At 46.2% G+C, this 23,142-nt stretch overlaps 1 protein-coding gene across 4 annotated transcripts in view; it reads right to left on the bottom strand.

Moving 5' to 3' along the window:
* DAAM1 (dishevelled associated activator of morphogenesis 1) overlaps nt 1-23,142 on the bottom strand; it is a 679,460-nt gene that overhangs the window by 280,324 nt on the left and 375,994 nt on the right. For all 4 annotated transcript variants that reach the window (XM_086938202.1, XM_086938204.1, XM_086938201.1 and 1 more), the window contains one exon: nt 18,297-18,386. In XM_086938202.1, coding sequence (XP_086794328.1) covers nt 18,297-18,386 — 90 coding nt within the window. The remainder of the gene's footprint in view (nt 1-18,296; nt 18,387-23,142) is intronic.

The raw sequence follows: 23,142 nt of genomic DNA, 5'->3' as shown, positions 1-23,142 counted from the left end.
GCAGGGAGAGAATCAGAGTTCATTTGAGTACTCAGTTCCAGGGGATATCATCATTTAGGCCTTTGATATGGGTCCCTAATTGGTACACCCATCTTTGTTCTTTTTCAGAAAGTCTGTGGGGGATGTTGTTCCCCCCGTTAACCTGTTCAAGTATGGTCCACCTTAGATCGTTGGTGGTATGGTTGGACTGTAGGAAGTGACTGCTCATTTTGGTTGTTGTATTGTGACACCTGATGTTACTCCTATGCTCACAAATTCGTTGCTTAATCTTTCGGGTGGTCATTCCTATGTAGCGCATTCCACAGGGGCAAGTAATTAGGTAAATGACGTTTGTCGAATTACAATTGGTATGGACTCTTTGGGTCCAGGTCTTTCCTGGTTCAAGGGATAGTTGTTTGGATGCGGTCGTCAAATGACAAACGCTACAGTCAGAGCATGGAAAATGTCCCACAATTTTTGGCATGCCCCAGGTGTCAGTGATAGAGCGTGGCCCTGGTGGCGGCGTTTCTTTAGGACGTGTATGGATAAGGGCTTCCTTCAGACTGCTTTCTTTCTTAAAAGAGAAGAGGGTTCTCCCATGTTTTTTTGATACTGGAGATGATTTTCCAGTTTTTATTAATTGACTTCTTCATTAGGTTCGAGAGGCTACTGTAAGCAGTGACACAGGTTAGGGGCACCTCTTGGGATGTATTGGGTTTGTCTTCAAGCAGTGCCTCACGCGGTTGATTGCGTGCCCGTTTGTACCCCTTGTCCAGAGTTGTCATGGGGTATCCTCTAGCTCGTAGCTTTTCTGAAAGGCCAGCTGATTGTTCCTTGAAGTCTTTCACATTGCTACAGTTACGTCTAATCCTTAGATACTGTCAGTATGGTAGATTCTCTTTAAGGGGGCGTGGATGGAAGCTAGTAAATTCTAGGAGGTTATTTTTCGCAGTAGGCTTGTAATGGGTTTTAGTTGTTAGGCATGTGCCTACGATGGAAATGGTCACATCAAGAAAAACGACTTCAGACTTGCTCAGGGTGTGGGTGAATCTCAAATTGAGATGCAGGGTATTAATCCATTTGAGGAAGTCTTCTAGAAGTTGATCGCTACCCTGCCATATAAGGAGCACATCATCGACGCATCTCTTCCACAGGTGGATAGAGGAGGAGAATGGCCCATTCGATGGTAGGATATGCTTGGCCTCAAAGTCGGAGACGTACAGCCCGCCACGCTAGGGGCAAAAGTGCTGCCCATTGAAGTACCCGTGCTTTGTAAAAAGAGTTGCCCTTTATAAGGGAAGACATTTTCTTTAAGGGCAATAGGTGCACAGTCGAGGATGAAAGCCTTTGGTTTCTGATGGTCCCCTGTGATAGAATCCAGGGCAGTCTCCAGGACTTTGATAGTGTCGTCCTGGGGGATACTGGTATACAGACTCTCTATGTCTAAAGTAACCAGTGTCAGGGTGTTTTTTTTCAAAGGTCACTTCCTGTAGGAGGTGTAGAAGGCTCTTCGTGTCCTTTAAATAGGTTGGAGTGTTCTGCACGATTGGTTTTAGAAAATGGTCACAAAAATGTGCTAGTTGCTCGAGCAGAGAGCCAATCCCAGAGACGATAGGTCGTCCTGGTGGTGGTAGTCTGTTTTTGTGTGTTTTAGGCAATGTGTAGAAATATGGGACAATGTTTTCACTGGTATTCAGGAAATCTGCTTCATTTTTTGATAAATGTCAATTTTCTTCAGCTCTTTTTACTAGATTGTTAATCAGTGTTTGCAGTTCTGCTGTCGGATCTTTAGTTAAGGGGGTGTAGTTTTTCTTCTCATTGAGGAGATCTTGGCAGACTCTCTCATAGTCTGTGGTATTTTGTATCACTATACCCCCACCCTTATCAGCTGGTTTGATTGTAATGTCCGAGTTGTTCTGAAGGTCTTGAAGGGCTTGATACTCAGACGTGCTGAAATTGCCAAACAAAGTGGGTTCTTGGCATGTTTCCAAATCGTGGAAGACCGCTTGTTCAAAAGCTGTGATGGCAGCTGGAACAGGGTGAGGTGGTGGTGAAAAGGTAGATTTAAGCCTCAGGCCAGCGTCTCCTTTGCGGATTTCCTCATTGGGATCATCCTTTCCTTCAAAGAAGGATTTAGGTTTGAGTTTTCGGAAAAAACCTGCTAGTTCGCAGTGTAGTCTGAATTTATCTGGACGTGCTGTAGGAACAAATCCAAGCCCTTTCTCCAGCACATTGGTTTCCATGGAGGTCAGGGCCTTATCTGATAGGTTTGTAATGAGGCTTACTGCAAACTCGTCCCTGGTAGAGACGTTTTGCTGCACGTGTGGATGCCCACATGATCGTCTGCTTCCCAAGAGACTTGGTTGGTCCCTCTCCTCTTCACTCTTCCTCTCCGGCCCCTTTCTAAAAAAGGTGGTTGGTATTGGTTCTGGAAGAGGGGTGGTTGCATAAAGGCTGGGTTCCATCCCATGAGTGGAAAGGGTGGTTGTTGGAAAGGGAATAGATGGAGGCCTCCTCCTGTGTGTGGTGGGTGGGGCCACCTTTGTTGTTGGTTGTAGTAGCCTGATCTCCCTCTATAACCTCTATTCTCCCTTCTTTTTCCTTGTTTGTTAGAGCCATTGCTCGACCCACTACTGTTGGATGAGTTATCATCCGAGTAGTCAGGATTATTGGGATTCCTGGTAGGTGGTGTGTAATTAGGGTCAGAATAAGGGTAGATCTTTTCAAATTCAAATCTTTTTGAAATTTTGTGACCTTCGACTGCATGAGGTTATCCTTGTATTCATTTAGTTCCTTGTTGATTTCATCAAGTGTTTTCTTGTATCCTGTAACAGTGGTCTTGAAATGTGATTCGGTTTCTTGGATTTCAACCATGAGAGCTTCTGACAGTTGTAATGCGGTTTTAATTATTAACACCAGCCAATCGCGGGTACAGTGCCACGCGATCATGGCCCATTCTTTACGGAAAGTTTCGTCGTTAAGGAAAATGAGAGGCGCGTTTGTCACTAAAAGGCCTCTAGGCGCAGTGTTAGCTAGAAGGTATTGTTTAAGTATAGTGCCGTGTAGGATCGTGCAGATTCTATCACGCTTTTGTTCTGTGAGTTTATCTCATTCAGAGGTGTGGGCTATTGCTTGAGAAATTGCCGGACTATAGTCAGGAAGTACTGAAGCAGAGGCGCTCCTTTGATCTGGTTAAACAAAGCTGAGAGACTTACAGATTCAATATATGCTGCTTTTCCCCGCAAAACTGAAGGTGATCTACAGGAAAAAGACTCCCTTCTTCACACACCCGGAAGACGCATGGCAGTGGTTGGAGGAAGGGCCCCCGCGGACGAGGGGCGCGAGGTGGCGACGAGGGCGCCCGCCGTGGAGACACAATGGGGACCACCAAAGACTCAGAGATCGAGACTACAGCTGAAGGGAGTATTGTTAGCTCTTTGGACTACTGTCCGAGAGCTGGGTTGATAAGGGTTCCTTAGGGGTGGGCGACAGACCTTCTCTACCCGAAAGTCCCTAACGAAGCTAACTGCGGAGATGGGGCTGTTGGGAGGTAGGGTGGGGGGCGAGGGGGAAGGGTCATGTTTCCTGTTCGGGGTTTCCGGGGGGGACTGGATTATGTTTTTGAGTGGCTTGGAGGCAGGGGGGAGTTGGGGGGAAGGGGGAATGTTATAGCATGTCATGTTGATCATACACACGCACGACCTGACGACACCGCACGCAGGACTCATGGATCACTTGCGCCTCAATGCAGGATGAGACGACGGGGAGCCCTGTAGGGGGGAGTCTATCCGGAGTTGGACTTAAGGTGCTGACCTGGAATGTTAAGGGCCTGGGCAGTAGGATCAAGCGTAGGCTGGTACACAACTACGTGAAGAGGTTAGGAGCGGACGTCATACTGCTTCAGGAAACACACCTGCAGGGCACCAAGTGTGCCTTCCTTGCTAGAGGACATTACAGGGTTCTGGCACATGCAGGATTCACCTCGGGCTGCAGAGGGGTATCAATCATGATTAAAAAAACACCCACCCATGTGAATGGCTCAGACTTGGATAGATCCGCAGGGGACTTACGTGGGAGTGCGGGGACAGTGGAGGAGAAGGAAATATACATTTATCTCAGTGTATGCACCACCCAAATTGCAGGCAGGTACACTTCGAGGCATCACCGATATCCTCCTGAACACATCAAGTGTTGCAAGTCCTGGGTGGCGATTTTAACGACGTTACAGACCCAGCGGCAGATAGGATGAGAGACAGGGATAGGGCTCCGACCACCACTCTTCTGGCTAAGACGATGACGACACTGGGCTTGGTAAATGTCTGGAGATGGCTCCATCTAGAGACTAGAGCGTACTCGTTCTTTTCTGGAGCGCACAAAGTATACTCCCGATTAGATTATATATTTATGGCCAGGCAGACGCTGCACGTCACAGACACGGCTGAGTACCAAGCGAGAGGCATATCGGATTACTCACCCTTGTTGGTGGAAGTGGGGGGAGAACGGGAAGGGAAGCACGCGACATGGAGACTGACTGCTTGGTTCTTCCAAAATGTGGACATTCTGAGAGGTCTGCGGGCAGACGTTAAGGTGTACATAGCGGAAAATGAGCACTCGGTAGCCTCCCGGGTGGTGTTGTGGGAGGTACTCAAGACGGTCCTGTGCGACAGGGCACAAAATAGGCTAGCGGGAGACAGATGGAAAGTGCAAGAAGAGGTCCGATCCCTGGAAACCCAGATTTTGGCCTTAGAGCAAGAGCATCAGACCGCTAGAGACTTGGGGACGCTCCGAAGACTCTTGAACGTACAATCCCAATATAGACACCTGGCGACAGGGGAGGCTAAGGCGCAGGCCCTGGCGACTCTACACCGCCTATACGACACGGGTGATAAATCGGGGAGGTTGCTGGCATGGCTTAGTAGGAAAGAGAGAGATGCGAGATGGGTAGAGAAGGTGAAAGATGGACAGGGGGGTTGGGCTCGAGCAGATGAACAGATACTGGAGACCTTTGCGGGATATTATAAGGCCTTTAATGACACACGGGACCTAGGGACACGGGAGGATGCGCTGCAGTACATTGCACATATCGAGCTCCCGGTCTTGGAGGAGGGAGACCACCGAAACTTGGAGGCGGACATTACGATGGATGAAATTAAGGATGCTATGGTTAGGCTCCGGGTGGGGAAGTTCCCCGGCCCTAATGGCTTCCCGGCGGAATTTTTCAAAAGAACGGCGGATCTGCTGACCCGCCACTTACTGGGCCTCTTTGTAGATGCCGAGGCGGAGGGAGTGCTACCACTGGACCTCCGACAAGCCACGATCATTCCGATTTTTCAAGAGGGTAAGCTGCCCGACGAATGCTCATCCTATCGGCCCATTTCACTCCTAAACTTAGAGGCGAAGCTCCTCGCAACAATATTGGCTCTTCGTCTGTGACTGGTGATATCGGGACTGGTGCACCTCGACCAAACGGGGTTCCTCTCTGAACGGGCGACCAGATACAACCTCAGGAGGACCCATAACTGGTTAATGGAGGGGAGCGCTAGAAAAGACCCACATTTGTTTCTTTCCCTCGATGCCGAAAAGGCGTTTGACGCAGTCCACTGGCCCTTCCTAGAGGGGGTGTTGGAACGCTTTGGGCAAAAATATAGGAAGAAGATAGGTCTACTCTATACCGACGTTGGGGTCAATGGGACACTGTTGGGGGATTTCCCCATACGGCGGGGTACCAGACAGGGTTGCCCCTGTCTCCCCTGTTGTTCGCACTCACTATAGAGTTGCTGGCATGCGCAGTCCGGCAGAACGTGGAGATTAGGGGGTTCCGAATAGGACCGGCAGATACGACAGACGAAGAAAAAATATCCCTATATGCAGACGATGTCCTTCTATACATCACACAACCAGACATTACTATACCTGCGCTGTTCTCGGAACTGGACCGTTATGGGGCCAGAGCGGGTTACCAGATAAACTGGCATAACTCGATCCTCTACGAACCCCAGGGAGGGGAGGCATGGCCCAATCTGCCCGGGAGGATATAGATGACGAGGGAGGGATTTATGTATCTGGGGATATTCCTAACGAACGACAGTACCCTGTAATATGACCGGAATATTAGCCGCATATTGACTAACTTCACTGAGGATGCGGCGCAATGGAAATTGCTCCCCCTGACGCTGCTAGGCCGGGCAGCAATGTTTAAAATGATATCACTCCTGAGATTTTTATACACCTTCCAAAATGAATACTTGCCCCCTACGGCGTCGGGTTTTCCTGGACATCCACGGGGAATTGAGGACCTTTTTATGGCTGGGGAAGCAACCCAGGGTGGCGCTGACGACCCTGCAGAGACACCAATATAATGGGGGATTTCGCTGCCCGACGTAGAGGCGTACTATTGGGCAGAACACCTGGTACCTATAAATGAATGGATACATGCCCCGGCCACTCACCCCACCTATGCCCTAGAGCGACACACCATGCAAAAACACACATGTATACATTATCTGCACGGGGCAAGGGGAGGGCCAGACTGCTTCCTGCCACAAGAGTCACACTGGGGGTTTGGACGGGGGCAACAAAGGCGATAGGGTGGGAGCGAAAACCGAATAAACAAACACCACTATGGAAATGCACCTGGTTGAAGGAGCTTGGTAAATTGAAGGGGTTCCAGGGCTGGGATGCCATTGGCATATCGACTCTGGGAGATGCGATGAAGAAAGGGGTGTTACAGTCCTTTCCTGCGCTACGACAGGAATATGGGCTCCACCGCACACAATATTTCAAGTACATACAGCTACGACATGCCTGGAGGACGGAGAGGGCTTTGGCGGAGGCACTCCTGGAATATGCTCCATTGGAGGGCCGCCTGCTACAAGAACGGATCCCTGGTAGGGCGGTGTCCTTAACGTATAGAACCGTAATAATTAATAGGCCAGATAGACTTGGGAACCTCAGGGCCACCTGGGAACGAGAGGCGGAGGACTTGGATGAGGTAGATTGGGGTACGGGCCTGATGCACCCGAGGGAGGTAGCAATTAAATCCCGCTTAAGGCTGATCCAATTTAATGTCCTTCATAGGACCTATTTTGATAGAGTACGCCTGCATAAGATAGGGAGGGTGGTTGACCCGTGCTGCCTGAACTGTGGACACGACAGGGGGGACTTCTACCACACCGTTTGGTCCTGCTCGAAGGTTCAGATCTTTGGGGGGGAGGTCCTGAAAGAGCTGGGGGAGGTGCTGGAGACTGCCCTACCGTTGGACCCCAAACTTGTCCTCCTAGGCATGACGAATGATGTGGATTTGCCTCGCCCCCAGCTGATCTTCCTGGTCCTGGCCCTAGTGGTGGCCAAGAGAGACGTGGCCAGGAAATTGGGGGCGCCTGACATACCGCGACTGGAGGCCTGGCGGAGGGTTATGGATCTATACAATGTGGCCGAAAGAGTCACGTGTAAGGCGAGGGGGTGCCCAAAGAAGTTTGGTAGGATGGCGCCGCCATCATGGATTGGATGGAGGGATTTGATTTAGAAGGGGGGCTCGGGTCTCTGGTCTCCATGGCCGGGAATGGGTCAGGGACAAGGATTTGTATTAGTACGGATCTGGGAGAAGGACTTGGCTGTATTAGCAGAAAGAGAAGACTGTCCTGGTGCTAGCGGTGGGAGGGGAGGGCGGGGGGAAGGAGGGGAGGGTGTGTTGCTCGATACTGACATGCATGTTGTATGGTTTCACAATGGAAAAGTCAATAAAAATGTTTAAAAAAATAAATTAAAGAAAGAAGTCCTAACCTTGGTTTCAGAATGTGCCACCACATAAGGGTGGGGAATGTTCCTGGACACAGCAGCTTTAGAACCTTCCATTCACGAGTAGCAGTCTGAATTTCTGAGGTGGCTGGTATTTTTAATTCAGTCTGACCTGGCTTGGCAGTCTAGTCTGGACTGTTCCTACTCTAGCAGCACTAGGCCTGATTTTGCATATGGCTGGCTCTAGGTGGAGGTGGCGCAGTGGGCAAAAAACAATGGGTGAAAATTCTACCTCAAGCGATTGTCAGTGGTTAACACAAATTGCAAGCAATCTTCCGATCAGGGTTTGTGTTTGATATAATGCCCTAAGTTGGTACGGGTATACACAGATGGGAGTGCTGTGCTACTGGAACCAGGCTAAACCCCAGTGAAGAGGCTTAAATTGGCCAAAACCAGTCTTGGGTTGCTTAAGTTCTGATTCAAAGTGGAGCTAGCTTGGCAATTCGGGACGCACAGTTGCTACTGGAGTAAAACCAACACTGATTTGCATATGGCTGGGTCTAATCTGAGAAGGCATAGTGGGCAAAATAATGATGGGTTGGGATGCTACCCTGAATGACTGCCAGAGGTTAGACAAATTGTAAGCACTCCTCCCATCACCTTTCATGTGTTCAATAGGGTTCCTGTCTGTACTTCAACCTGCTGAAGTTGTAGGTGGGGTTCGCAGAAAAATTCTGCATCCTTTCAGTGCTATGGCCAAATATGCTAGTCCACATACCTAAGGTACGCTTTTCAGCACTGGATACTTTCATCAAAATGCCACAAAAGCACAATTTAGAAGGTATTAAGTCTTTCAACTTTTAATGGAACATCAACAAATGTTGAAAAAATACAAAACAAAGTTCTAATAAGTAGTTCTTGTTGCGGAAATATATTTTTTCATATTTTTGTATACTATAATTGATAGAGAAAAATAATCTAAATACTTTTGCATTTCTGAGAATATCCTGAAGAAGCATAGGTTTCAATCTAAAATAGGTCGCGTTCTAAAGACAAGGAGGATTTTTTTTTGCAAGGAACATGAGCTAGTGAAATCCTCGAGTATGCGCAAAACAGGGTCCAAGGTATTGCAGCAAGTGAGGGACCGCACACCTTAGACTCCGATAGAATATATGCCATTAATAGCTATATACCTTCGAAGGCGAACTAAATTATACTGTTACACAAAAGACATGGGAGATTAACCCTACCCTGCTAAATGAAGGCTGAAACAGATTGTAAAAGATCAAGGCATGAATTTGGCAAAAACCAAAAATAGTTAATTAAACCAACATTTAATTTACAAAAGAAAAGTTTCACTGGGATTGGAATTAATATTACCTTGTGAACAAAACTGAACATAACTGCTCGTACTGATTACGAAGTGAGGTACAAAGGACACCTTGAGACTGCCTCGTGGTCCCATACAAGCTCTCTGGGTTAAAAGCATGCACATAAAGTGAACTGTACACAAACTAATGAAACTATCGGTGCTGAAATGAAGCAAATACGATCTACATTTGCACCCTAAAGAAAAAAAATATTTTCTTTCACCAGGGGCAGATGGGACATCTAAGTCGATATATTCAGGATCGTTTCTCAAAACTTGTAACTACTAACAACATTCTTTCGCAATTAAAGCAAAAACAAGTTGATCCAAGACTAGAACTCAGCCAGAAACTTTAGGGAGTTGTGCTCCATCTAACTGGTGCTGTGGGAAGCCGAGATGCGGGTCAGAGAAGTGACATTTCACAGTGTTAAGGGTTTGCTTAACGGAGTGCTTCCTGAGACAAGTAACGAGCGCCTCGTTTGACCGACCCCGGCCGGGGCCACCTGGACAACTACAGGAACTTTCCCCCAAAGGATAACAAATGTCAAAGATGAGGCATTCCGGCAGTGGGGCGAGGGGGAAGTTTATTCTAAATCGCAAACTACCTTTTAAGGTGTGCTTTGGGCTCAGCTATACAGAGTTTGGAGACGAAGTAAACACTGCTCAGAAAGCAGATTCAGAACACTGAAACAGTGACGGGGTTTCTGCGGTTTGTAGAATGCAAGCATTTTTGGGATTTGGGAGTAAAATCCCAAACAGGCGTGCCAAAATATATCTATCTGCACGTTGTGAACAGCTCTTTACTTCTAATTGCTTCGGATGTGAAATGTTCATTCAATGCAAGGTCCATTTTAACGTATGCTTTGAAAACGCAGCCATTTGATAAAGAATGTAGGGTTACCAAGAAAAATCCCTTCATACAAAATATCTATCAATCCTACAAAATACCCTAAGCATTATAAGTAAGGATCAGGAGTTCGGTTTATTCTGAACAGAACAATCCATAACTCAATGGTCTTATACATTGTAGGCAACAATCTTGCGAAGTCTGTGGAGCATAAGTAAATTCGCTAGGCTTTCCGCCCAGTATTGTTATATACACCATCGAGCTGCTGCAGACATTTGTGAATGTTATAGAAACATATTTGGCTTCAAAATGCTGCATGTTTTATAACCGTGCAGGTTTTTTCTTGGTTTCAGAATTTTTTAAAAATAACTATGCCATGTACTTACTGGAGTAACTCTGCACTGTTGCCAGTTTCGTGTGATCAGTGCCTGTTGCCAATTGGAATCTCTCCAGGGAGTGACTTGAACATGATGCTATGTTGTGTTATTGCGTGCATTGGCGTGCACAAAGTGTGCGTCATTGTGTGAGCGCGAGTATCACTCAATGGTTTCCGTAGCCTGCTCTTGAAGAGATGTCATCTGTTCCTGTGTGATTAAGTGTGGCCGTGTTGCAAATTTAAGTACTTTGTGACCTCGTGATGGGTATGCAGCAGTATATAAATAATACTTTTGGAGTACCCCAAAGACAACTTGGGACTCACAAGAGGCAAAAAGCGCTTTACGAATACCAATATAATACAATTATGCAGGATAACTTGAAGTTCACTACCTAGCCATAAGAGGCCTGTTGAGGACTCAAGGGTTTGGGTAAGTAAGTGAGTTTGGCCATTTTGCTTCTAAGCCCATTAAAAAACACTTACTGGCTGTGGTAAAATAAGGATGACAGTTCAAAATTATGTAGTATTCACAGCACTGTTAGGCCACATCCCTGGAGTAATTCCAGAAAAACTGACTGACCTACAAACAAGCTTGCAGCTGCACAATCAGAAGAAAAGGCTTGGTGGCAGATTGTCACATGGCCACAACTCTTACCACCTGGGGACCCTCCACTCAGCTTTTATCCGGACTGCGATTTCTGGGACCACCACTGAGCAAACTTTTCCATGCCAACCTTTTTCCCAACTCGGCTAAATCTTTTTTCATTCAATCACTCCTCAATTGCACAAATGGGGTTGCAGGTCTGCATTTGGTCAAAACTTTGACTGGCTGACTAGATGCCACAACCGATCCTGGCAAATGCATGGATGGACAACACAGATCAAGCAACAGTCTATATACACGTTCTTAAGCCCAGCAAGATTCTTACCTTTTGTAATTTCCCCACCCTCAAAGCGCTTTGAAGCTCCGGATAGTGGCAATACAGTGATTTACAAAACTCGTAAAGCAAAGAAAAACAAACTCCGGAAAATGGCTTCTAGGAAATTTCCTCAAAAACAAAGTTGTCGCAATTTTGTGGCGTTACGTCCATATGATGTAAGAATATGGGACAGAAAATTTGCCTTGCTGGTTATTGTTGATATTTTTGGGGGCATGTATAGCACTGAATCCGTCACTTGAATCTCACTTTTGGTAGTACAGAATAGCCGGAGTCGATTTTTGGAAATGTGCTGTCAGTCGGAATGTGCCTGTTTATGTGCTTTAACTAGGTCTTTTTTTGTGTTCCTAAGACTTTATTGACATTTAAATTACCATAGTAACAGTTCAAAGGTGCAAAGGCCTTGAGTTATAAAAGATGCATAACATAGTACAGTAATTCTTCGTATTACAGTACATACATCATAATATGGGTACAACAGTAACATATTGCGACCCAATATAGTATAGTAGTCAAGTCAAGTCAGTCAAGTCAGAAAATTTGTATAGCGCACTATATACCCAGAGGGTTTCAAGGCGCTTAGGAAGGGGAGGAGGATTATTTGTCAAATATCCACGTTTTAAGCTGCTTTCTGAACGCTAGGTGATTCTGGGTGAGGCGAAGGTAAGCGGGGAGTGAGTTCCATGTTTTGGCAGCCAGGTATGAAAAGGATCTGCCTCCCATGGTGGTCTTGTTGATGCGAGGTACAGTGGCGAAGGCTTGTCTGGAAGAGCGAAGTTGGCGGGAGGGGGTGTAGAAGGATAGTCGAGAGTTGAGGCAATCTGGTCCGATGTCGTAGAGTGATTTGTGTGCGTGGGTAAGCAGTCGGAAAGTGATCCTCTTATTGACTGGTAGCCAGTGGAGGTCTTTGAGGTGACACGAGATGTGTTCGTTGCGTGGGATGTCTAATATGAGCCTGGCTGAGGCGTTTTGGATTCGTTGTAGTTTCTTCTGGAGTTTAGCGGTGGTACCTGCGTAGAGGGTGTTTCCGTAGTCCAGTCGGCTCGTGACTAGAGCGTGGGTGACTGTTTTCCTTGTTTCGAAGGGGATCCAGCGAAATGTTTTTCTGAGCATGCGAAGAATGTTAAAGCAGGAAGAGGATACGGCGCTGACTTGTCTGTTCATTGAAAGTGAAGAATCCAGGATGACGCCAAGGTTCCGTGCGTGGTCTGTCGGGATGGGTGCAATTCCGAGGGCTTCCGGCCACCAGGAGTCGTCCCATGCAGAGGGGGATTTACCTAAGATGAGGACTTCTGTTTTGTCTGAGTTCAGTTTCAGACGGCTTTGTTTCATCCATTCGGCGACTTCTTTCATTCCTTCGTGTAGGTTAGTTTTGGCGGTGCTGGGGTCCTTGGTGAGAGATAGGATCAGTTGAGTGTCATCCGCGTAAGAGATGATGTTGAGGTTGTGTTGGCGGGCGATGGCCGCGAGGGGGCTCATGTATACGTTGAAGAGGGTGGGGCTGAGTGGGCACGAACAGCAATAATTGGTACTGACGTTGAAGAGCATGCTATTGATAGCCACTGGAGTCTCCCATAAGTATATACGAGAATTTTTCAGTACAACAATATGGTATACTATTTCCGTGCCTTCTAGAGTTTAATAGAGCTATTTGTAGTGATATGAGGAAAATGTCTGTATTCATGCACAAGGGTGTCTCCATATAGTGAGACGTATGCAAGGTGTAGCAGCCAACCACGTAGCTTTAACTAGTTCTGAGTTTCTGGTGGTGAAATCGCAGGGCTGTACCACATTGCTTACGTTTTAAACATTTATAAATCTGACCAGTGGTCAATAGACTTGGTCATTGCTAGATAATTGAGCCAGCAAGTGTTGTTTGCCTTTAAGGGCGAGATAATGCAGCCTTAACCCGGAGGCAGCATTTTTGTTTCTCAAAAGAAACTATGACAGTGCAGAAACTATAACTGAAAGGACTGATGTGGAGATCAACATAACCAAGGCAACTGGTAAGAGTCTCCGACCATGCTTGGAATGGACCAAGTTGGACTAAACCCTTAAGAGTGAGGCTTTGAAGCAAGGTCCTATATTGGGTGCTCCAACCACAATCTCCGATCTGGGACCAGTGACCCTAAAACAAGGCATTGGACAGGGTGCAAACGTACCCACTCCAAAAAAAAACAAGAAAAGGGAAAAAACTAAGCACTAAAGAATATTCCTTTGCTGCGAAATAGGCTTTCCGGGACCGCAAATAAGAACAAATATTGTTTAATTGACTGAGAAGCATACACTTTTCCCACAGCAAGGTATTATGTATGATCGCGACACTGCCAAATGTATTATTTTAAAACATTAACTGCAAAGGCCAAAGGTTTTTCTTAGGAGTGCTCCCTCGCACTCCTGGATTCTGGGGTTGCGGTCTAGTTTTCAATCCACCGGCTTCTTTCTGGTCTACACTTCCTCTCCATTTATGTCACTCATGCAGTTTCTTTTTCATTCCGGCTTTCTCCCCTTTGTCACGGGTTCCCCTATCCTTATTTTCCTCCTCCTTTATCCCTTTTCTGCCTCTTACTCGGAGCCAAAGTGAAATGATGAAAAAGCAAGTCCCCAACTCCCAAAAATTAGTGTGGGCGCCCAACACTGGGGCAAATTAAACACTGGCTATAGGACATTTTAGAAGCATATTTTCTGTGATCAATCACTTGCGATAAATATGTAAGCTTAAGAGTCCTCACGCAAAAGTATTACTTTCTTATTTAGGAAAGCAGGGAAGGGTCAGCCCTTCCCTATAGCCCAGCTTCTTTCACGGATTCAGCCTCTCTTACAATACATCGGAGACAGGTGCTCCGCCCCCCCCCCCCCACACACAGTCTTTTAAAGTAACTGCAAGAAAAGCTCAACAAGGGGTGCCTCAAACAAGTTATTTATGGAATTTAACAACCAACAGAGGACTCAACTTCCTGCCTGACAGGTTACCAAGGGTGAAGGAAGTGGGAGAGATTAGTGCGGACACTCTGAGTTCACCCCAAATATTCAAGGAGTTGCAGAGGAAAATGAAAGAGACCAGGCACGAGATGCAGCGGCAAGTGGGAGCTCCAATAAAGCTAATTAAGTTAAACAAAAATGTAGAAATCTGCAGGGCTAGCCCTCACTGGGGCCTGTTTAGCAGCCAAGACAAATACAGGACAAATATAGCACGTAGATGTCCTCTTCAAAGCAGGGGAGGTAGACCGAGACACTTTTTTTTCTGCCACACAGTACCTAAGAGTCACAGCTTCGGTCAATCCACTCACCAGCCAGCTTCGATGTCGCCCTCCCGCCGCTGCTGGACTCTCCCACTTCATGACAGCCATGGTGGGCTCTTCACGCTTCCTAACCACGTCTACAGTCCTCCACGGACCGCTCATGACTACACGACTCCTAACACTGATCCCAGCTCAATCAGTCTCTAGCTGGCCCTCAGAGGCAGCCTCTGTAGACTTTATAACCCAATGATGTCACAGTTGGGTTGCTTGTGATATCACCAGCTGACGCTCCAGAATGCAGGCTGCTATTGGCCCACGGTGGTTAAAGCTATCCTGGGCCCCTCAAAGTAGAGTTGTATGTAGTCGTCTCATTCAATAACCCTGACTACATAGTGTTTGGTGCACATGAAGGGAGGGTACATACAAACTTTGCCCTTAGCCAGAAATACACGCTTACTTATAATGAAACGGTTGCCTTTACCTTTGACACAGAGTTGCCACACCATCCCATGGTGCCACATGACTAAACCTATATTCCACTTTTAAATAGGAGTTGTTTGAATGGTGGACTGTAGCTACCGCCCATTATAAGCTCGCAAAGCTCAAAGCAGGCACTTTTCGTTCCAAGTAGCCCTGACTTGCCATTTTATAGCACGGAGTACCTGTTCTGGAACGTTTAATAACCTTATGGAGTTTGTAAATTAATGCAGTTAGAAATATATTTTGTACTCCTTATAGCAACCTTAGCCTGAAAAATCACCTGACTTTACAGGCAGACTAAAACTTGGAACGAGTAGACTGAACACAGATCTTTGCAGTGGCTGCATTAACCCACTGATCTATCCTAGCCAGTGCTTTAAGTGGAATGAAAAAACAGGGGGGGGTCCTCTCAAAGGGGCGTGGCTGATGTAATTAGGGCGTGGCTTTAAACAAGCAAGCTAAAAATATATGCTTTAAATAGTATGCCACCTGGCTGGCAATTTGCTGCTTGTCATTATATATATATATATATATATATATATGTCAATATATATATTACAACAAATAACATTACCATTACACCTACAACAAGCCAGAAATATTGCTTTGCCGTTGGTTGTTAGCTGCATAAGATAAATAAGCAACAATTATGGCTTTGTTGTATAGAATATTAAAAATGCTTTCATTCTGCAATGATGAAACTGTCACAAGAACTAGAACGAGTCTCTTTGAAATTACACCAAAGGCAGTGAAGGGTGGCACTGCTGCAGAGTGAAGATTTTATTGTTCATCCTGAGGGTGAGGACAAAAATGGAGAGCCCGAGAGGGATCCGTCACAGCAGCTGCTTTTTAGAACTGCCAGTACTGAGCTCCGGCAGGCCCCGACCCACCTAAATCTTTGATCTTACATGCTGGATATAGTGCTTGGTACGGACTGCCTAGTACTCAATACCTATGGAATGGAAACCGGGAATATCACCCCTATCCAAAGTCACTGATAATGTGATGTCCCATCTGCCAGAGGTCTCGCTCACTGCTAAAATGGATGCAACGCTCACGGACATGTTGCATCTTACAAGGGGTTAGGAGAATGGAACAGATGTTTAAAACTTACATTTTTTTCCTTGTAGAACCCACCACCCTGATAGAAAAAACTGTGTCACTGATTTAATTTTCAATAATCCTGAATGAAAACCGAGGGCATGTGCTTGATACATGAATTGTGACAAGGGTCATATGTTCTGTGTATTAGAAAACAAAATACGTCTCAAGAATCTTCATAATAAGGTTTGTCTGAACTGCCTCAATATATTAAAAGCTTGTATGCAGGGCACCACCTTTAAACTTGGCCTGGGCAGAATTTCGATTACACTGGAGTACTTTTGGCAATACTGCATTACTCGTTGAGGGAGAATTACCAATATTTACACATTTACTCCTCTTTGAGTAATTAGGAGTAATTTGGGGGGGAAATTCTACCCCAAGAGCACATTCCCGTTTTTCTGCATTTAGCGCTACTTCAGAGCACAATATGCACCCTTTCGTCCATTTTGGGTGTGCAGGGGCTTTTCTGCGCAAAGAAATAGTGCTAAACACAGAATTAATCTCACAGAATTCTTAAGTAAGTTTGCTTAATTACGCTACACTGAAATATGCATGTTACATCCACCCTACTTAAAACAGCACCCAACATTGGCATAAGTTTCAAGGCCTATCAAATTATTAGCCGTCTCCTTCAGATCTACAACCAGGACACCAGAGATGACCCCTACAGCACAGGGCATAATTTATTACATTACCAGCACGCTCTTCAAAGTACTACTTCCTTTTGCAAAAGTGCTATTACTTAAGTATATAGTTAAGCTTGCAAGTAGACACAAGTTCCTCCTTCTTCTATTCAATCCGCTGAAAAGTGCTTGAACACTTCATCAGGGGTAGCAAGCGCAATGTAAATGCAAACCCTTCCCTCATCTATCCCTCCCCTACCCATTTCCAATACGAATAACAAACTTGCATGTTCACCACTCAAATTAATTTCATATTCCCCTAGACTAATTTCCCCACTAATCCTGCTTGGGTTCCGGAGTAGTGTGCCATCCGCCAAAAGCGTTTCAACAACGCTATATAATTGTAAACCCTTCCCTCTTCTATCACCCCACTAGCCTTTTCAATCCAAATAACAGACTAACATGTCTCCCGCTCATATTAATTTCATATTACCCTATACTAATTCACCACAAATCATTTATGTGTTCCGGAGTATTGGCCAACTCGCTGAAAAAGCACTTGGACGCCTCGTCAGGGGTAGTAAGGGCTATATAAATGCAATTACACTAGTCAGTCCTGCCCATCACCTTCACTGGATACCACAAACTCACAACACCCTAGGTCAACCCATCACCCATTAAGATGCTGGCTATCCCTCAAGGAATGTACGTGAAACTGAAGAAGGCTAGATTGAAGAAATACAACAAGAAGACTTCACAATGGCAACATTTTCTTCTTAAATAAAGAAAATAATGAAGAAACCATACTAAAGGAGGGCATTGCAATGAAAAGATCAACCCTAGCTTACCTTCTGTCCTTCTAACCCTAATCTTAACACTAATGCTACATCTACACTGAACTATATTTCTTCAACCACCCCACCTCTACATACTCCCCCACTCTACACTGACCTGCACGTCTTCGACTCTACTCCTAGAGCAACATCTACCTCTAGCACTCCACCTAGATCTATAAACACACCTGCATATCAAAGACAATGTATAACACTTTCCTGGTTTAATGTCAAATAACTGTTCTTTTTTAAGAAAAAAAAAAGTAAGATTTTAATTTTTTTAATATGCCTTACTTTTTCTTTGTTATTACCCTCTGCTACTGTCTTCAACTACATCTCCAGATAAAGAATCCCTTTTGAGATACTATAATGAGGTTTCCTTATTATGCTTTCTTAATTTTGACATTGTGCGTTCCTTAAAGTTTTGGTCGATTTCCTTTTTTCTACCCTACCACCCCAAGATCTGCCACCTCCTAGGAAAACTTCAAAAGTCCCCAAGCACTTCATCTCCAACCATCCCCACAGTGGACCTTAGGAGCATAAGGAAACTCCATGAGATTCCCTTTGTCTCCAATGTATAACAATATTCTTGCTGGAATCAATTTACAATGCCCTCCCCCTTCATCACTCTTCCAAATGCTGGCTTTCAGCTACTGTCCACAACTAAATGGATAAGTGAAGCATTTGTCAATCAGCTGCTCAAAACATAAGGTAATGCTCACAGAAAGTTAGAACCTCTAAATAAAGTCTTACACTTAAAAAGCTTACCTTTTTCTTGCTGCAGTAGATCTGCCATTTCTTCTCTGCAGGAAGTGCAAACATGGCTTCCCTGTGTTTGTCTGAGAGGTCAAGTTCATCCTAGGGAAACAGAACAAAAATTAAGTTGAGAGCGTCAAACAGATGAGAACGGTTCAGCCAAACAAAAAGTGTCAGTCATGCCAAGTTGTGACAACAAGTCTACAGTTCAGGAAATTATGATGGATTGGTGTCCCCTTTAATAACCTGAGAACTTAAGTTTATCAGATAACTATACTAATCAAAGCCTCTGTGGAACCCCTGGTTCACTGCAACAAACAACAATATGAAGGAAGGAGTACTGGCAATAATATCTACCACTGGCAATCGCTTGGGCTGCATTCCAATCTATTGTTTTTTGCCAACTATGCCAGTCTTTTCAAAGACCAGCCAAGAGCACATCAGTGATACTCCAAATGTTAAGAGTCTAAACCAAACCCCCAGGATGCTTCTCCTCAAGATAGCCCTGAGTAATTAAAAAAACTAGGATTAATTCAAGCATTCCACCCATCAGCTTTTTGTTTATTTCAGTACGATGCCCAAAGGGCAACGGGTGTGCCCAGCTGTGGGTCCCATCCAATGCTCACTGTTCCACAAGACTGAAGCGATACCTTACTGAGGAGGTCTAGATAGACCAAAAACAATCTGGTGCGGCTTGTGTTCCCTTCTGGAGAGGACTTTGTCTGGAAGTTTCAACTGGCCAGTTACTACTGGAGCACTACCAATATTGATGTGCAGGTGGCTGTCCTCTGGTCGAGAGTGGCACAGTGGGCAAAAAATGAAAGATGCACTGGAATGCAGTTGCAAATAATTGCCAGTGCCTGAGATGAATTCAAGCATTTCACCTATGGCCATATAGGTCTGCTCTGCAGAAGTAACATTAACTGTCAATGGAAAATGTCAGTGTCAGAAGCCATTAATAAACTGAGTTTCAACACCCTCCACAGTTTGAGTTCTACTATGTCTTGGCACCCAAGCAAGTGCTGACATTTCAATAGTAATTAACAACATGAAATATGCTACAAGTAACTACCAACAAGAACTCACTATAAAATATGTGCTAAATAGGGAACTAAGTTAAAAACTGTATATTTTGTGCAGCGTCTATTCATGCACAAATTGCAGGACTAATACGATTCTTCAATATATATATGTACCTGTAATCAACTGTATAAAACGTGTGGTCAATTGTCTGTGTGTCTTGGGGTCCTCTGTAGTTGGCCAACTAGTCAAATACCCAATGATATGTTGTTTTCTTGCTTCAGGGGACTAATAATCCAAGCAAAATGAACAGGGTACTCAACAGAGTACATAAGATTATGTAGCAAAGCTATTACACAACAGAGGAGTAACTCTAGAGGCTTGGAGGTGGAGGAAGGGGTAGAAAAGTGTGTGCGTGCATGTGTGCATAAATGATCACGTGAAAACCTGGAGGGGTCTCTACTAACAACTAAGACCATGCTGCAGAACTGAATGACAGGTAGCTAAAAAGTCAGTCAATATGGTTGTTGATTGTAATGGCCACGGTTTCTGTAACTGTTTGAACCCCTGATGTATACAGCATTCTTGTTGTGAGCATGGCAGATGAGTTGTGAGCATGGCAGATGACTGACAGTTCACTGAATGAAGATTGTGTCTGGAGGCTTAAGGTCGTCCAGATGATGGATGACTCAAAAGACCACAGTCTTCAATGGGTGGACCCCTGGTTCTATCCTGAACAACAGGGCACAAGAGAACATAATGGAAGGTGGTGTCATGGGCTAAGTGTACATAACCACTCAGAAGAGTAGCCAATAATTTGGAATAAACTCTAACACACCATTTGGCGTAAAGCAAGGCACAAGTTTAGTCGATGAATTAGACCAGTGGCAAGGACATGACGGAGAGGACTAGCCTTGATCCTGAACCAGACTTGCCTCCTTTATCAGACAGGCAGGAATTCCGGAGTCGATCTGCTTTTGTTAGTCTGTGCACGGAGGATCCTGTGCTCTTCACTTAGGCATAGATGCATCAAGCGAAATTGCAAACGCAATCGCTGCGAAATAGCGATTGCAAATTCCACTTCGGCAATGCATCAAGTTGAAAAGCAACAATTTGCGAATTCGCAAAACAAAGAATTGCTAAACCCTTCCAAACCCCCAGTGTGATTCCTTAAAAGCGATTCCCCACATAATCTGCGAATTTGATAGCGAATTCGCAGTCAAATAGCGAATTCGCAAATAAATCGCTATCCACATGCATCAGCAATAGCAAATAGCGAAAACACCTTTATTCGCAATATACGAGTCACAATTTAAGGAGAAGCCAAACTAGGTCGTAACCATGAAGTCAAATTGGCAAAACAAAAAAAAAGAGTTGGAAATAACAAACAGGTGTTGGCTAAATCAAATACACTTAAGGAGACTCATTAGGAGCACGAGGAAAGTCACAATGGCAGGTCTATACATCGTGGCAAGGCGGCGGAGGCTCCAGGCTGAAGCCCAGAACAGACGCAGGATCCATGAACGCATCTTCCGGCTGCGGATTACACTACTGGGACAGACTGCAGAGGAGATCTACTCCAAAATACAGGCTCAATGGGGCAATGATTAAGAAGCGCATCAGAGACCTTGACCCCTGATGCAGCACCCAACATGGAGGACCAATGCCGTGCCGCCGCCAGGAGGTGCTGCCTGCACCTCCTGGCCTCCGGCAGCTTCCAGGGGATAGTCGCCGTTGCAGGGGGTATATCCCAGAGTACACTTTTCACCCGCAGAGACCGAAATGCATGTACCGGAACCGCAAGTCATATCACTCCCTCAACATTCAGGTGGTCTGCAATGCGAAGACCATCATTACAGACATTGTGGCACAATACCCAGGGAGCACGCATGATTAGTTTATATTCCGGCACAGCGGCATACACACCCGCCTGGTCAGGGGTGAATTTGGCGAGGGACATCACCTAGGTAAGTACACATGCCCACATACACTATGTTAAGACCATGTTGCTGCGCATAACAGGCACAGACCCTCTGCTCCTCCCTTCAGGTGACAGGGCCTACGCACTCAGTGAATACCTCCTCACCCCATACCTCAACCCAGCAACACCACAGGAACGGAGGTACAATGGTGCGCATATGCACACCAGAAATGTGATAGAGCGAACATTTGGCATGTTAAAGAGTAGATTCCGCATCCTCCACAAGACTGTCGGGCCCCTCAAATACCGGCCCGAGATCTGCTGCCGCATCTTGGCCGTGTGCGCCATGCTTCACAATATTGCCACCAAGCAGAAGATCCATGTTGAGGTGTCTGGTTGTGAGTCGGAGTGGGACAACCTGCCACCTGCACATGTGCATCAGGCACACGGGGAGAATCCAGCTGAAGGTCACAGTCGCCGCACGCATATTACACAGAACTATTTCTAGTGCATCCATACCCCTCACACAACACTGCACTCATGCAAGCCACACCAAAGATTGACATGAGGATGATTTGTTTGTCAAAATAAAGCTTGTGTTTATTTCACACAGTCTCAAAGTGCTTCCATCAGCAACAAATAAGGGTATGGCTTTTAAACATCCAAGGTCATGTAACCTGAGTTGGTGTGCATGGTTGCCTCACCACGGCACAGCCTGAAATGTAATGGAACTAGCGCCTCCTGCCGCGCGCACCCTGTCGCCTCTCACCCTCCACGTTAGGCTGGTTCTGTCGGGATGCAGTGTTGGGCCGGGCACTGCGCCTCCTGTCTGTTTGCACCGGCGCAGACAGGATGCTGAGGCTAGATGCCTCTTCGCTGGACACCCCCCCCCCCCCTCCCCCTTGCACTGCTATGGTCTGCCGCATGTTGGTACTCCACAACGTTGGTGACCCGGTCCAGAGCCCTTGCTACGTCAGCACAGCATTGCACCATCTGGATTTGCTTGGCCAATGATCTTCGAGAGAGCTGGGATGTGGCGTTCCCAGACAGGTGATTTGAACGGGTGTAGGCTGACAGCCGTGTGAGCAGCTGCCTGTGGCGTCTGCGGGTGACGTCCTGCTGCGCTACCATCAGCTGGTTGCTCTCCTTCACCGCCGTGGTCAGTTCCTGCACTCTCTCTGTGAGGAGACTTATGTGTGTGGTTTTGTAGAGCTGCAGCTGCATTGCTGCGCCTGTTTGCGGTGCACACGCAGCATCTGTGCCTCAATGCCCAGGCCCAAGTTGTGTGCGTGTTGCTCCATGGCTGCTGTGGTGGGCACGGAGCGCTGCTGCCTTGACATGCTGCTGGTGTGGGCCCGCACACTTGCAGTGATTTGTGTCTGCCTCCTGGGTGGTGGTGGGGTCTGCTCCACTTCCTTATGTGCTGAGACGTGGTGTTGTGCTCCGCCCGACACGCAGGGGTGGCCATGGGTGTCGGTGCAGGTGCAGGCTGCCTCTCCCCCTCTGTCTCTTCAGGTGTCTCCGCGATGTGGAGGATGTTACTGTCGGACGTGTCCGTATCTGCAGCACCTGTGATGTGGATGAGTGCATGATTACTGGTATGATTAAGGCAACTGGGATTTTGCAACATGCATGCAGGCTCGCTATTGGTTAATGTCTGCATTCCCTGGCTGGCTTTAGGGGTCTGTGCATCTTTACTAATCTGGCTGTGTTTGGCTATCAAGGCACCTTTACACACTACAGGTTCCACAATGCATTTGGGCGTTTGGGAGGAGCAGGGACTGGAATACTGTGCTCACAAATATGGATAGCACTGGGGGCATGGGCATGGTTAGTGTACGGGGTTGCAGTAGCATGCCTCTTACCTTGACTTGTGTGTGGTGCGGGAAGTGTCCAGTTGTGTAACGCCCACGCAGG

This window comes from Lissotriton vulgaris, chromosome 9 (assembly GCF_964263255.1).
Source record: "Lissotriton vulgaris chromosome 9, aLisVul1.2, whole genome shotgun sequence".
Classification (NCBI taxonomy): domain Eukaryota; kingdom Metazoa; phylum Chordata; class Amphibia; order Caudata; family Salamandridae; genus Lissotriton; species Lissotriton vulgaris.
This window is presented reverse-complemented; position numbering and strand designations above follow the sequence as displayed.